The sequence below is a fragment of the Poecile atricapillus genome, chromosome 18 (genome assembly GCF_030490865.1).
Source record: "Poecile atricapillus isolate bPoeAtr1 chromosome 18, bPoeAtr1.hap1, whole genome shotgun sequence".
In the NCBI taxonomy this organism is placed as follows: domain Eukaryota; kingdom Metazoa; phylum Chordata; class Aves; order Passeriformes; family Paridae; genus Poecile; species Poecile atricapillus.
Window position 1 is genome coordinate 7153943 of NC_081266.1, and position 16340 is coordinate 7170282.

General features: G+C 46.5%; 1 protein-coding gene across 1 annotated transcript; it reads right to left on the reverse strand.

The window, feature by feature from the left end:
- Positions 1 to 117: 117 nt before the first annotated feature.
- On the reverse strand, positions 118 to 8886 carry LOC131586213 (zinc finger protein OZF-like). The gene is made up of 2 exons (XM_058853102.1): positions 8874 to 8886; positions 118 to 2513 (listed from the first exon to the last, which is right to left on the reverse strand). The coding sequence occupies exon 2, from the start codon at positions 2500 to 2502 to the stop codon at positions 1069 to 1071; it is 1434 nt and encodes a 477-aa protein (XP_058709085.1). The 5' UTR covers positions 2503 to 2513; positions 8874 to 8886; the 3' UTR covers positions 118 to 1068.
- Positions 8887 to 16340: the final 7454 nt, after the last annotated feature.

The following is a 16340-nucleotide window of genomic DNA, read 5'->3' on the forward strand; positions in this document are numbered from 1 at the left end:
GACACCGCCTCTTCCCGAGCTCCCGAGCGCGGTCCGCGCTCACCCTTCTTCCCCGCTCCCTCCCGTCGCACGGAGGGGCAGAAAACTGGATTACAGAGGAGAAAAAAAAAAAAAAAAAAACCCAAAAGGTTTTATTTAGGGTGGAAACGCACAATGTGCAATAAAACATTGCAATATAGAAAACGTTTATGTAATAGGCAGTCCTTAAATGCCGAACTGTGTATGTTAATACTCTGGAAACAAGAGCGACCTAAAGAGGAGTGACATAAAAAGAACAAGGCTATTGCAATCAGTCTCTGGACCAGCAGTGGGAACTCACCGTGTACCGCTTCAGACTAGAACATCTGGGGGTAAATATTTTCTTTTAGGGTTAAATAATATAAGGCCACATTTTTGTCCATGTTTTGTTGATGTCCCAAGTTGGAAGGAATTTCAAATTAGCAACAACAAATCTGGGTGAAGCTACAGACTGCCTTTCAACTGGAAGAGCTTCTGCATCCAGGTTTTCTGGGAACAGCCATTACAGTTTTGTGTTACTTAGCTATCATGAGGTAGGAATTCTTTGTCCCATGTAAGATTTGGAAAATAGAAAATATTTGGAAAATAGAAAGAAAAGACAGATGGAAGTTCAGCTCCAAAATTTCGCTCCAAAAAGATCTGGAAATGCCTTGTCAAACACTGTGTAAACTTACTAAACCAAAGCTTTGAGTCAGAACCAACCTGGAACACTTTATTTTGACCTTCGCCTTAGCTGTATTTTACAAGCCCAGTTCTCCCAGTTATTATTCTAGCATATATTCACAGTCCCCACTTATACTGAAGCTGGTGGTCGTTCCTCAGGCTCTTGCTTGACTTCAACTCTTCCTAAACCCCCAGCACTCAACTCTTGGGACTAACTCCCTGTTTCCAGATGTCCTGAAGTTTTTTGTGCCTCTGGGATTAAGCACCCAACCCTACCACCAGATATACCATGTCTCCAGTCAGTCTTTTCCCACCATGGTTCTCACCATGCATTTAGGTACCCCCAAAAACTACTTTATATTCCTGCTCTGAACATCCACTCCAGGCTTATGGCAGAAGTGAGCGGGAGGTGAGGATTCTTCTACCCACCAGACATTTATAAGATTTCTTGGCCATGTGTATTTTCCAATGCACTTTAAGTGTTGAGCTTTTCCAGAAGGTTTTCCCACACTCGACACACTTGTAGGGCTTGGTTCCCACGTGGATCCTCAGGTGGGCACCGAGGGCCGAGCTGTGCCGGAACGTTTTCCCACACTCCTCACACTTGTAGGGTCTCTTGGCACAGTGGATCCTCAGGTGCACTTTGAGAGCTGAGCTCCGGCAGAAGCTGTCCCCGCACTCCACACAGATGTAGGGCCGCTCCTCAGTGTGCAGGCTCTGGTGCTTGGCCAGAGTGGAGGGGTCGCTGCACCTCCGGCCACACTCGATGCGCTGGAAGGGGCTGGGCAGGAGGCTGCCATGGCACACGGGCAAGGCCTCTTCCCTGTGGATCCGGCGATGAGTGGTGAGCGCTGAGCTCTGGCTGAAGCCCTTCCCGCACACGGGGCACTTGTAGGGCCTCTCACCCGTGTGCGTTCGCACGTGAGTCACCAGCGAGGAGCTCTGCCGGAAGGTCTTCCCACAATCTGTGCACTCGTAGGGTTTCTCTCCCGTGTGAATCCTCTGATGCCGAATGATGGCTGAGCTGTCCCGGAAACGCTTCCCACACACCTGGCACTTGTGGGGCTTCTCTCCGGTGTGGACCCTCCGATGTATGATCAGGGAGGAGCGGTCGCTGAAGCTTTTCTCACAGCGCAGACAATTAAAGGGTTTCTCACCCTTGTGGCTTCGCTGGTGGACGATGAGATGAGAGTTCTGGCTGAAGCTCTTCCCACATTCGTTGCACAGGTAGCGTCTCTCTCCCGTGTGGGTGCGCTGGTGCCTGATCACGTTAGACCTCTGGCTGAAGGTCTTCTCGCATTCGCTGCACTGGTAGGGCTTCTCCCCTGTGTGGATTCGCTGGTGTTTGATCAGGTCCGAATTGCGGGTGAAACTCTTCCCACATTCAGAGCAGCTGAAGGGTTTCTCTGCCAGGTGGATCCTCTGGTGCTGGCTCAGGTATGAACTCCGGCTAAAGCTCTTCCCACACTCGGGACACTTGTAGGTTTTCTCCCCCACCTGCTGAATCCAAATGGCACCGTTCCCACACATGGGCAGATCTGGCCCGTCCCCAGCAAGGATAGCCTTGTTTATAGGGGCTTTACCACTGTCCTTGCACCCCCAGACTTCCATCTCATAAGGGGGTACCATTCCATATCTCTTTGGAAAACATGTCTCCATCTCACTTTCTCTTTCCAGCTCCTGCTTGTGGTCCTGTCTTTGATCGGCCTCCTGGAGGGAATCTCCTGTGAGCTCCCTGGAGGGGAACAGATGGAGTTCAGCTTTCACTGAACCTTCCTGATGAAGTTCCTGATGAATGCTGCCCTTCTGCGTGTCTCCCATGATCCTGTCACCTGCTGGAGTGAACAGAGGAAGTAGCTATGAACGAACTCCCAGCTTCTCTGAGGGGCAAGTCCACACAGGGAAACCACCAAGACCTGCTGCACATCAGCCACCATGAGCTGACAGCACAGGAGACAGCCCCTTGGTACCTTCTCAGGCACAGTGAGGGCCTGGAGATTGAGGTTAGTGGGAAGGGAATATTGTTCAAGGATGGGAGGCCACTGTATCACAGACTGCAAAGGGGATCCTCTGTCAAAATTACAGCCCTAAAGGACAAGACCCGTCACTTGCTTGCCTTCAAAGTTCCCATGTCTAGAAAGCTTAGAGGAACATTGTGAGTGCTTTCCTTGATAATTCCCATTGCAGCTGCTACTCCTCCTGCTGCCTGTGATTCACTGCTCTTCAGCCAATATTCCCATGCTTAATCATGGAAGAAATCAGCCAACACCACAGAAACATCCACCCCTACCCAGCAGACTATTTATTTCCTTTCTTCCTTCCAGTCATAGCCCTTTTCCTTAAAAAGAAAGCTCTTCAGCAAATTGTATCTAGATTTCATCTACAGAACAGACAACTGAGTGGAATGATAAACTGTTTAATTAACTTTTAGACTAAAACATTTGGAGGGTCCTGGTTTTTCATGGGTTATACGTATTTGGAGACACACGTTGGAAATTCATGCTGGAGTGTAAGATGAGCTGAACAGCACTGCATACAGACTGAACATCATCCTATCACATGGAGCAGGAGGTCATGCAGTACAGACCCCTCAGGTTTTGTTTCAGCTGATCTGCAGATTTTGGAAGATACCACTACACTGGTTATTCCAATCCCCAAAGTTTTGTTTACAACACTCAGGCCTGAAAAATATTTGCAGTACAAATGTACTCAAAAGCAACCTCAAAGCAGCAAACCAACCCAAATATTGTCATATATTGTCAGCACGAAAAGAAGAAAAAGCCACATTTTGGTTTATGCCTTTTAACATTTTGAGTATATTCTTTGCTGAAAAATACACAAGATTGATTTCATTTTGCACAGGGTCTTTTTGAAAGGGTATTAGATACCCCAGGACTGTGTTTTGTCTTTGCCATACTCTGCCTACAGATCTTCATGGAAGCAGAATCTGTTTACTGAGGGAGCGGAAGAGGCAGGGTGAGTGTGGAGTGTGCAGCCAGCATGGTAAACCCCAAATTTTCAGCATTCAGCTCTTCCCTTCCCAGACATGCTCCATGCAATTTCTCACCTCATGAGCAGTCTCTCTACTGGCTCAGTGTTAGGCTGCTTTTGGTAAAAAACCTGCTTCTCTTCACTTATCCAAAAGGTTAAAGCCAAGCTGGGGACTGCAGGCCCTGATCAGAGGAAGGAAAACAGACATACCAAATACCTGTCATGGTAACAGTGCTGTAGGGTGAGATTACAGGAGGATAAGTATTTAGGAGCTGAAAGTAACCTAGACCATAGGAAAATGATGCCCAGAAACATGAGTCAGAGTCACAGTCTGTCTTGCCATGAACACTGTGATACCACTGTTCAGGTCCAGTAATCAGGGCCAGCCTGGGTAGCAGATACAGGTCAACCACATGTCCAGAGAGCTGCCTGACAGCTCACTGCCTTGTCACAGGTGTCTGGATGTTCTTCTTGCTACACTTCCAGACCAAAAATGCCTCCTGACCAATTTTATGTTAGAAAAGTATCAATTCCTCAAACAATTTTCGCTCCATCACCTTTCTTCCTAGTGTTTTCTGCTGTGGTCTGGAGCCCCATTTAGTGTTTGTGGATCCAGTCCTAATGGATCAGCCAAGCATACACAGATCTGGGCAAGAGACAGAATTTTGATCTGCTCACACATTATCAACAGCAGCATCCCAAAGGCAGAATTTCCTGTCCAGGATTTTCCTCCAGAAAAATGGGCATTTGACTGCCTCCTTCTAGATGGATTTTACAGTGCTGGTAGAGAGCAGAAAGAAAGACACACACACACCTTCATGAACAAACACTGCCTGGGGGAGGGGGCAGCCCGATGGGGGGCAGCAGGGAGAAAGCAGGGGCAGCGGAGGATGGAGTGTTTGGAACGCAGGTGTCTGTGACATCAGTGGCAAAGCAGCAGAGGTGACACCTCCAGCAGTGCAAGTGGGCCCCAACTGTCACAGGCACCGCTCCCAGTGCCATGATGACTTTGTGGGCTTATCTGGCTTTGTCTGGTGAGTAGGAAATGTCTCTCCTCCAAACCAAGTTGTGAGGAAGGGCAGCTAACCCAGCTGCTCTGCACCCTCCCCATCGCTCCTCAGCTTGGGCAGTTTGGAGGCAAAAGGAAGGGATGAAGCACCCTCCACTGCCCCAGGTGCAAAGATCCCAGGGCTTATAATTTTGACAATTCCCACCACTGGAGTTGGTATTTTATTCATCAAGGAGGGCCACAGAGCGATCTAAGAGCCAGGCAGAAATCAGAGCAGGATGCAGTGGGCACAGGCTGGAGCAGAAGTGGAGGCTGGAGATGCCATGACAGAGACAGCTGGGTGCATTAAACCAGACAGGAGCACTAATGCACAGGTCTGGAGTCAACCCACAAAGCCAAGAAGGAAGAGCTGGCCCAGTAAATAAACAGGGGAAGCAGGAGAAGGAGGCCTGAGAGAGGACCTTGGTTAAAAACCTATTTAGCCAGAGGAAGAGTGTTTGCAGAGGCTAAAAAATCTTGCAAGGAAACAGTCTACTTGCTCCAGCCCTGACAACAGAGCATTATTCTCAGTTTCAGCCATGACTTCCAAGACATTTCTCCCAGCTTAAGATTTGAATCTCCAGAGCTTCAGTGAAGGTCCACCTCAGCCCTGTACTGTCACTCCTTTCAACATGGGCAAAGCAAGTTTTCCACAGGTCTGGACCTTCCATCTCTAGCTTGTTAATGCATTTTCCATGTGCTGGATCCTGCACCCAGAAAAGGCAACAGAGATCAGGATTCAGCCCTTCAGCTCTTTCAAACATGCCATGGTTAGCATTTCCTTCTCCCTCTGACTCCCTGCACTCTGTTTTTCACCAGTGCTCTTCGGCTGGGGCTGCATAGCTGGCCCTCGGGGCACAAAGGCACAGCAGCCAGGAACACCACTCTCTGACCAGGAATACCACCAGTTCTTCAAGATCCTGCGGATGACCATCCAAGCCAGCACTGCCTGCCACCTTCGTGAGCTGTACGGCTGCAAGGACTCACTGGTCCAGAGACTGGATGAGTACGAAAACCACGGAGTCATCCCTCCAGGTAAAGCCAACCATGATTCCCAAGGGCAGGCGGTTGGACAGGAGTCTTGCATGGCCCTGATCACTGAGACAGGAAACACTTGGGATCTGGGGAGGAGAAGCCAGGGGAGAGAGGTGGGTAGCAATCCTGCAGTGAGGAGAAGGCACGTGCTCACGGGCATCTTCTCTCACATTTGATTTGATCCACATGTGACCCTAGGACCAGCCTCCTCCAACCCTTGGGTCATGAAGATGATCAAGAAACAGTGGAGTTTCTCAAAAGGTTCCCAAATGACAGAGGGGTTTTCAAGGAGGAATGTCACTCCACAGGAAGGTTATTGCCAAGGGAGATGCCAGCACTGGAGTCTGTCACCGGGTCTGTGTCTTTATTTGCCTCTTTCTAGGGCCCATATGCTCTGAACTGCCAGGAAATCTTTTATTCCACAACTTCTGCACCTTTTCTCTTTATCGCTGTATTATGAAAAAGTATTTCCTTAAGGTGAGTTATTTAGCTATTTCCTGAAGACTATAGTGTGCTTCGGGCAATTAATAGGCAAAAAGAGAGAGCCCTGAATATGAGGAAGTGGGAAAACAGAAAGCTAAAAGACAGGGAAGATAGAAGAGAGCCATGGGAAGCCCACCTTTCAGGAACACTCACACCAAGCTGATTAGCTAACACAGATGGCACCTGCAGCCACTTGATGAAAAGCAGACTTTGCAGAAGGCATTCTTCAAGAAAATGAACCTTTGAGGACCACCTCAGCCCTCTTCTCCACATCTCATTCCCAACCAAGCTGAGACAATTTAGGTTTCTCCAGAAGAAAGGGGGATTCATGTAGGCTAGAAGAGAGTAAGGACAGATGTTATTCCCAAGAGAGATTTATAGGGAGACTTGACAAGGAAAGGATATGAAGGTTTATTTTGCTTTCCTGGGCTCAATTTAGTAGGAAATGTGAAAGAAGAGATTGTGCAGTGAGAGCTAAACCCATAGAACAGAGCTGTGCATAGGTGCCTGCTCCTAAGGCTCTCCAGAGGAATGTTTTCTCCTCCACAGAGGACTGCGTGCCCAGGACACAGCAGAGCCAAGCAGCGCAGCAAAGCAGGCACCAACATCATCACGAGCAGTGATGCCATGTCATCCAGCAGCTTCGGTTCCCAGCCAGTCGCCAGCACGTCTCCCACGCCTGGCTCCAGACCTGGCACAGAGGCAGCTCTGATCCCCACCCCCTTCCCTGCGAGCACACAACCAAATCCTTCTGGCCCACAAGCCACAGAGGTGACAGCCAGTGGCCAGCAACAAGGACAGCTGCCCAACAGTGACATCGAGGATCTCCTCCTGAGGATAATGGACAGCCAGGTGCAGACTTCACTGCAGACAATGAAGTTGTTGATGTCTGTTGGGAAGACAGTGAAGGAGGAAGAGCTGCGGAAGGCTGCCACGACCCTGCTGATGGCCCTGAACAACGCAAATGTGACTTGGGCACCAACCAACTGATACGGCTCAACAGTGTGGTAAATACAGAGGTAAAGCCATCTCTTCCAAGTGCATGGGGAAACAGAGACATGGAAAATGCTACTGCTCGGGATTCAGAGAAAAATATGGTATCCTCTTGGAAGTAAATGTATTGAAAATATACCATTCTCCCCTGTAAAAACTCTTTGCTCACCATTAACGGTGTTTGTTGTGTCATTCAAGGGATGTCATGGGAGAATGATGGCTTTTCTTCATTAAATGTAGGTGCTCCTGCTCAAAAGCATTAAGAGAAGAACCTTCTTTGGAAGTATGTGTGTGAATATACATATACACACACAGATATATAAGGGGTGCTTTACAAGTGCAGGAAGGCCTTAACCTGAAAGGGTGGTCCAGTGCTCTCCTTGTACTGGGGTTTGCACATAGTCAACATCTACTTCTGAAATATTGTCACAAAACACACAGGATAAATATTTATATTAAGAGCCTCCTCTTGTCTCTCACAAAAAATAAGAGAGTCTGATTTATAGGAACTTTGTATGAAGTGTTGTTTCTTTTCTGAACACTAAACATGCCTGTAAGTAAAAATGTGTGAAGCCATCTGGAGTCTGCAGTTGCTGCTAAAAGCAGAGTGGGAACTCTCCAGGAACCAGTTCTGGTTCTCTGAATCTCCACTCAGAAGAAGATGGTGTTTCTTCAAACTCAATCTAAGCTCCAGTGGTTTTGGCTTTCAGGAGACCACCACTGAAGTGAGAATCCCCTATTCAGCTTTCCTCCTGCAGGCTTTCTTGTTATCTCTTCCACCAAGGGCTATGAGAAGAAAGGGGTCAAAGGCAGCTCTCTCGATGATGCACCACACCAAGCAACATCCTTGCGGAGACGGTCTGGAATGCTGGTTCCCTTTACACTGCTAAGTGACACAAACACAACTGAATGAAATACAGGCTCTGTTCTATCCATTGAAGGAAGTCCTTAGAAAGAAATCTCAAAATCACAGGTCCTCCATTGTCCTGGGAACTGTAATCTTTCCCAAGGCCGAAGGCACGTCACACATGGAAAATGCGCAAGCCCTGGAACAGTCGCTAGCAGGTGGGATCCCTACCAGAGCGCACACTGCCCTGGCCGCACTCCGGCACACCAGCTCATTCTGTTCTCCCTGGAGGGTGCTCAAAGCTGCCGGATCCCTGCCTGAGGCACCACGGCTTGCGCCCCATCCAGCTGGCCGGGCAATGACAGCTTCTCCAGCTCCAGCAGCGGGGGTACTTCTGGCAGCAGCCTTTGCCTGCCACCCCGACCCTCGGGGCCTGGCTGGCAGCCCACGCGTTTGGGTGCCAGATTTGGCAGCCACGAGCAGATCGCTGGAGATTTCCCACTCGGATGCTCCGGCCAGGCCCTGCACGAAGCGGCGGCCCGGTACCGCGTCCCTGGGCCATCCTCCCGCCGGGGCTGGGGGCCGGGAGAGCCGCTCCTCACGGCCCCGCCTTGGCTCGGTCCCCCGCACCTGCCCGGTGGCCGGACCCCGCCGAGGCCCCGAGGAGCGCCCGCCCCGCTCCGCCCCGCTCCACCCTACTCCATTCCCCGCTCCCCCGGCGCTGTGGCGGCGTTCCCAGCCCCTTAGCTCGCCCGGCGCCGCCCTGCTTTTGTTACAGAGAAGCCACGGACTCACCGGGAGCGGCGGGGCCGAGGGGCCGGGGGGCGGCGGGGCCGAGGAGGGGCGGTGCGCTCCGCTGCTCCGGTTCGGCCGCGTTCCCCGGAGCGGGCGCCGGGCGCAGCCCGGGTACCGCCGCCGATGGGGATGGGGATGGGGAGGGGGATGGGGATGGGGATGGGGATGGGGATGGGGATGGGGATGGGGAGGGGGATGGGGATGGGGAGGGGAGGGGGAGGGGAGGGGGTGCTGCCCCGTGCGCTGTGCGGAACCGCCCCCGGGAGGGAGGGGCCCGCTTGGGGCTGCGGGGATCCACCCGCGGGTCGCTGCCACACACCGCCTTCCCCGCTGCTCCTGGCCGGGAGGGGCCGGGCACGGGTTCGGGTCCTGTTGGATAGCGGGGCTCTCTAATGGTGGGAGCATCGTCACCTCCCGGGTCGTAGCTCATACCTGCACAGACCACCCAGCTGGGCTTCCAGCGGCCCTTGCCGCCGATTCCCTGGCTGGGTTTTACGAGCCTGCAGGCCCTGGCAAGGAGCGAAGCATCACTGCTGAAGGTCACAGGATGGTATTTTATTCCATAGCGCCACTTCCCTTCAGGCGACTGGAGGCTTCACTCCGCTACTGCTTCTAAAGGTTTTCTGAGACACCATGGAACCTTCTGTGTTCAGGTGCAAGAATAATACATCCCAGGAACACACACAGGTACAGCTTATGCCACAGGAAAGGATCCATCCATCCCAGACAAAGTGTCTATTGCAGTACCTCCTGCAAGCATTGCTTGTGCTCAGCCAGCTACTTTTTGCCCGGGGGAATGCAGGAATGCTCCCTTTGAATGACATACAGCAGTAAGTAATGGGCTGAATAATATGGCAATGACAGAAAGATTTTGGATGAGCTTTTGAGAAGAACGGCAGAAAAAAACGGTTCACCAAGCCCTCCCCACATGCAGCTGAGGAAAAACCTTATCATTTTTCAGGGCAACTGCCTTCCCAGTTCACCAGCTGCTGCAGAAGTCCCCTGATCTTGGGAGATAGTAACCACAGCTCCCAGCAGAATGCAGCCCAAATAAAGCAGGTTTCAAGACATCTTTATCAGTTTGCTGCTGCTGCCGTGCACAGGTAACTGTTTGTTGCACCTGGCAGAGGTTTTCTTCACTGGGGATTCAAGAGCAGCTACGGTTGTGCTTTCTCAACACGCCATTTGTCAAACATTAAGTTTTTGTAGGGGCTTAATTATCTCTGTTTTCTGTAACTCCTTTCTTTGCTCTGTGGCCAAAAGATGCAGAGCTCATCATTAGACAACAGTCTTGTAATATTTTTCTGTAACTGAGGGCAAGCCCTATTAGTTCTGGATAAAAGTGTATCACACATCAACCTCCACTGATTTTCTCTCTGCCTGAAGGTTAATAGCAACAGCAACTGTATTACACAATGTAGCAATGAAAAATATAGGAAACAGACATTTCAATTTAAATTAAAAGGAAACTGGAATCGATGAAAAAGATTAACGAGCTTTGCTTCTTTGTGGCTGTACAAAAAATACCCAGATCAGTCTCATCAGACTACATTTCACAGTCTCGCATGACAAGTCCTCACCCTTATTTTCTTTTTAATCGCAGAGTTAATCTAGTTTCAGTGAGGGTTGTGAGCTTAGATAGTCTCATACATTTTAGGAGCATATTTGCTCAGTTAAGGATTCAGTCATTAAAAAAATCTTCTTTGTTAATTTAGAGGCAAAAAGCCCAAAAATGAACTAAAAAGAAATACCTGAGATAACTCTGAAAACTCAAAGATTAAGCCAGAATCAACAACACCCAGTTTACTGAGTCCAATTAAATTTTCCATTATTTTTCTTTTCCGTTATTTTAAAATAACTGTTAAAGTTTTTCAAAGCTGACTAAAGTTGAGTCAGTTATTCCAGCTCCCTCTGAAACAAACAGTTCTGTGGCTAAAGCTGTCTATAGCTGGCTGGAGACATTAACTTGTTGTTTCCCCATTAGGCACAGCCTTTCAAAACAAACAAGAGTTGACTTTATAATTAGAGGTATGTTACTTGAGGGAGTTACAGAAAACCAAGGGTTATGTGAAACAAGCAAAAAGAAAACAGTTTATTTGCAGTAAACTTTTAAAGAAAACAAAGTACTAAAAACATCCCGAAATACGGAGTAAAATGTCTCCCAAAGACCTTACTCTGTTCCCAGAGTGATGATTTGAGAACTAGGAGAAAGTTTGGGTTATTTTTCCATAATCTCAAAATAATCAAGTTTGTTTTTCCTAACTTCCCTTTGTGGTGCTGAGGAGACTCATTATATTCCCAAGCAACAGGAAAGCACATCTCTGACTTCTCTATGTGGCATTCATATTCTGCTGCTCAGTGACCACAGATCCCTGATTATGCAGATATTTCCTGCAGCCAGCTAGGCAGCAGCTCTTCCTAGATGCAGTACCTGTATGCATGGCTCTGAAATCATACAGGTGGGAGAACATGGTGCTGAAATGCAGCCTGTTGGCAAAAAGCAGTAAATTCAGAGACTGTGATTTAAATTCACACATAACTGGAGCCTGCAAAAATTATCTTTGTCTTCTTTCATTTTACTGCAGATTTATTTTTGTCTGTTTCATTTTGGGATAAGGACGAAAACATGTGAGGCCAGGTCTCATTCTCCAGGGTCTGCCTAGTCAATCATGTTGCCTGTTGCAAGCAGTCACCAAGGTGGTTGTAGGAGGAATAAAACACACAGGCACATGATCTAAGTCCTCTAAAGGTGCTGTAGAAGGGCATTAAGTACAAAAGGGCAATACGGAAAAAGGAAAAAGAAAATCTCCTTTGCAGTATTCCCATCTGTGAAATAAACAGTTTCTTTGATTTTTAGAGGTTCTCCAGCATAAAATAAGAAGCTGAAGTCTCAGCAGGTTCAATATAAGCTTGGCATTACATTTTCTGACAATGAGAATGCCCATCAAATTTCTCCTGCCCCAACATCTAGAAAGATTCACCCTTTCTTTCCTGAGCACCACCTCTGCACGAGATGATGTACTGGTACATAAAAATAGGTGCTATGAACAAAGCCACTGTTCAGTTACAGCCAAAGATGTGACAGCAAAGTCAGGCTAAATTTAAATGGGTTTATAGCTGATCACACATCCAGACACTTGGGAGCTGTCCTCCTCCTTGTAGAGCAGCTGCTCTGGTGAGACAGTGCCTGTGCCAGCTGCAGAGCACCCAGATGTGGGTAGAGAGGCATTAGTGACATTAACACAAATGGAAACACACAGGTTGCCAACACTTGCCAAGTTACTTTTAGGTGCTCTTTAAACATTTGATCCACAGCTTTAAAAAAACAAATAAAAACCCAAACAAAAAAAAACCCCAAAGTAAACAGAAAAAAAAAAACCAAAAAAAAACAGACCAAAGGCATGCAATCATAAAGGTTCAAAATGCCATTTCAGTAGTTTTTGTGTTCTGTGGAGGTAGGTTTTAAGTGGACTATATGGTAAAGAAAGTAAATACAATTCTGCAACACTGTGGCAAGTAAAGTTATCAGAACAGGTCTCTCTACCCCAGTTCATCTCCAGTCTGATCCCCATAGGCCTCCTTTCCCTGTTCTTCACAATGATATCTATTACAACTCCCTCTTTTTTCTGCTATGGTTCTCATAAAAAAGAAAACAGCATTAGCTGCTCTAACAGCATGCAAAAGGTCTTTTGTGAGCTTCTGCTGATCTCTGCTTGATTTCAGAAGGGTCTTTTCAGATGCTACTTCCCCATCTCCATATCCTTTTCTTCCCAAAGGCTATCCTTCAGGCGTTTGTATTCTGAAGGACAAAGAAGCAATTCCACTGGTGGGCAGAGCTCTGTGAGACCACAGTCTCATTTGTGCATGCAGGGTGTGTCTCCCTGCACGTCCCTATCCTTGTTCCCAATTAAATAGTATGACTCTTGTCTATCTTCAACTATATTTATAGGCACCCAGACTAGCTCTGTTTTAATAAGTTGCGTTCTCAACCACCTCTTAAAGGGAGACTCTTTTAAAAGCTGTATTTTAAAGCAGAAGAATCTCTTTTAGATCCAGTAGCTTTTTTTTACTAAAAAAAACTGAGTAACCTTAATTCCCTTTTTTTCAGTAGACCTTTCAATACAGGATATGTGGGAGTGGATGTTACACTGTGGAATTTCTCCATCAGCCCTTGAAAATGGCTGGAAATTCTCTTCTTTGAAGCACAGTTCATTACTTCTCTGGTTCTGTGTGTGGCAAATGCAAATACGGTGGGCATTAGGATGTGCTCTAATGCCCCATAGCACAACCTCTGGGTCAATGTTTCAAGTGCCACTGCTAAGAAATATGTTTTATGGTGCCATGTGGATTTCATGTCTGCTTTTACAGGACAAATCATACTCAAATATGGTATATGGGCTGCATTTCTTTCTTTGAGAGGTCACTCTCAATGAACAACTCCTGGCTAGCAAACGACTGTTTGATCCACTTCACAAAACATGCCATACCCCAAGTGAAGAGCCAGATGCTTACAACACTGATGTCCATGTAATTTGTTTTATAATGTCATGACAGTCAGCTTCTCTTAGCAATTTTAAATATATCAAGCACTCCAAATCATGTTCCAATTCCTTCTGTCTGAACTTTAACACTTTCTTAAAACATTTATTACAGGAATTATTTTACTTTATATTTATTATTTTATTTTATATTTTTATTATTTATATTCTATATATATACACATAGATATGTTGCATAACAGATATTAAAATTTATTACCACTTATCCATCCATTAATTACCATTTATCATCCATCTAATATTTTTCATATTGAATATTAACCTGCTTGTCTAGATTTAGATAACTTGTATTTATTTCTTTTTTATGGCTATATATATATATATATATATCCCTCTATTTATTTATTTATTATAGATGTGTATATTTTCATTTCTATATTATTCATTTAAATGCCATGCCTTTAACTAAATAAAAAACAAAAAGTCCCCTTGATTTAAATATCTTAATATCTATTTCTATCATATTGAACTTCTTTATTTATACACATAGATATGTTGCATATTAGATATTAAAATTTATTATATTAGCATCTATCAATATAGCTTTCATACTGAATATTAATCTACTTGTCCAGATTTGGATTACATGTATTTATTGATAATATAGAAATGAAAATATACAAATCTATAATAAAGATATGAATATAGCGAGATATATATATATATATATATATGTAGACATAAAAAAGAAATAAATACAAGTAATCCAAATCTGGACAAGTAGATTAATATTCAGTATGAAAGCTATATTGATAGATGCTAATATAATAAATTTTAATATCTAATATGCAACATATCTATGTGTATAAATAAAGAAGTTCAATATTATAGAAATAGGTATTAAAATATTTAAATAAAAGGGATTTTTGTTTTTTATTTGGTTAGAGGCTTAGAGGCAGGGCTTTTAATTGTTTAATATAGAAATGAAAATATAGAAATCCATAATAAAGAAATAAATATAGGCAGATATATATATATGTAGACATAAAAAAGAAAGAAATACAAGTAATCCAAATCTAGACAAATAGATTAATATTCAGAATGTAAACTATATGGATAGATGCTAATATAATATATTTTAATATGTGTTATGTATTATATTTATGTGTATAAATAAAGAAGTTCAATATGATAGAAATAGGTATTAAAAATATTTAAATCAAGGGTCTTTTTATTTTTCATTTTGTTACAAGCAGGGCTTTTGAATAAATAATATAGAAAGGAAAATATACGCATCTATAATAAAGAAATGAATATAGGGTGATATAGGTAGATAGATAGATAGATAGATAGATAGATAGATAGATAGATAGATAGATATAGCCATAAAAAATAAATAAATACAAGTAATTTAATCTAGACAAGTAGATTAATATTCTGTATGAAAACTATATGGATAGATGTTAATAAAATTAATTTTAATAATTATTATGCAATATATCTATGTGTATAAATATAGAAGATCAATATTATAGAAATAGATATTAAAATATTGAAATGAAGGGACTTTTTGTTTTTTATTTGGTTAAAGGCTTAGAGGCAGGGCTTTTAATTGGTTAATATAGAAATGACATATACAAATCTATAATAAAGATATGAATATAGGGAGATATATATATATATATATGTAGACATAAAAAAGAAATAAATACAAGTTATCTAAATCTAGAAAAGCAGGTTAATATTCAATATGAAAAATATGCGGATAGATGGTAATGTATTTTAATATATGTTATGCATTATATCTGTGTGTATAAATAAAGAAGATCAATATGATAGATATAGATATTAAAATATTTAAATGAAGGGCCTTTTTGGTTTTTATTTGGTTAGAGGCAGGGCTTGCTAAGTTCCGATGGGGGGTTTTTTAGGGTGTTCCTTGGAGAAGGGTTTTTGGAAGGGGCTTGCACACGTTCTTTCTTGCCGGGCTTCTTTGCACGTGCGGGGGCGATCCCCGCCCAGCCCCGGGCTGAGCTCTGCGGCAGTGCTGCCACCTTGTGGCCACAGAGCGGTACTGCACCTGTGCCCCGGCGCGGGCGGGGCCGAGCCGAGCGGAACCGAGCCGAGCCGAGCCGAGCCGAGCCCAGCCGAGCCGAGCCGAGCCGAGCCGAGCCGAGCCGAGCCGAGCCGAGCCGAGCCAAGCCGAGCGGAACCGAACCGAGCCGAGCCGAGCCGAGCCGAGCCGAGCCGAGCCGAACCGAGCCGAGCCGAGCCGAGCGGAGCCGAACCGAGCCGAGCCGAGCCGAGCCGAGCCGAGCCGAACCGAGCCGAGCCGAACCGAGCCGAGCCGAGCGGAACCGAACCGAGCCGAGCCGAGCCGAGCCGAGCCGAGCCGAACCGAGCCGAGCCGAGCCGAGCGGAGCCGAACCGAGCCGAGCCGAGCCGAGCGGAGCCGAGCCGAGCCGAGCCGAGCCGAGCCGAGCGGAGCCGAACCGAGCCGAGCCGAGCGGAGCGGAACCGAGCCGAACCGAGGCGAGCCGAGCGGAGCCGAACCGAGGCGTGCCGTGTCGAGCCGGGACCCCCCCCGCAGGAGCCGGGTCGGGCTGATTGCCACACTGAAGTTTGCGGCCGGCCGGTAGGACCCCGGCAGAGGCGTCGACTCCAATGCCTGCCGCCGCAGGCGCAGCCGCCGCCCAGCTCCGGAGCCGCTGAGCCCCGCCGCCACCGGCCTCGCCCCGGGAAAGGCGGTGGAAAATCGGGCGGAGTGCTCGGAGTCGGCCGGCTTCGTCCGGTTTTTCGTTCAGGCAAGTAAGCTAGACAGACGCGCTGAGAGCACCGGGGGCCTCGATCGTGCCACAACAAAGATGGCCGCTCGGCCGGAAGTGGCTTCAGCCACAACAAAGATGGCGGCGAGGAAGGGTGGAATTGACGTCACGCCACTCACAAGATGGCTGCCGAGTCGCGGCTG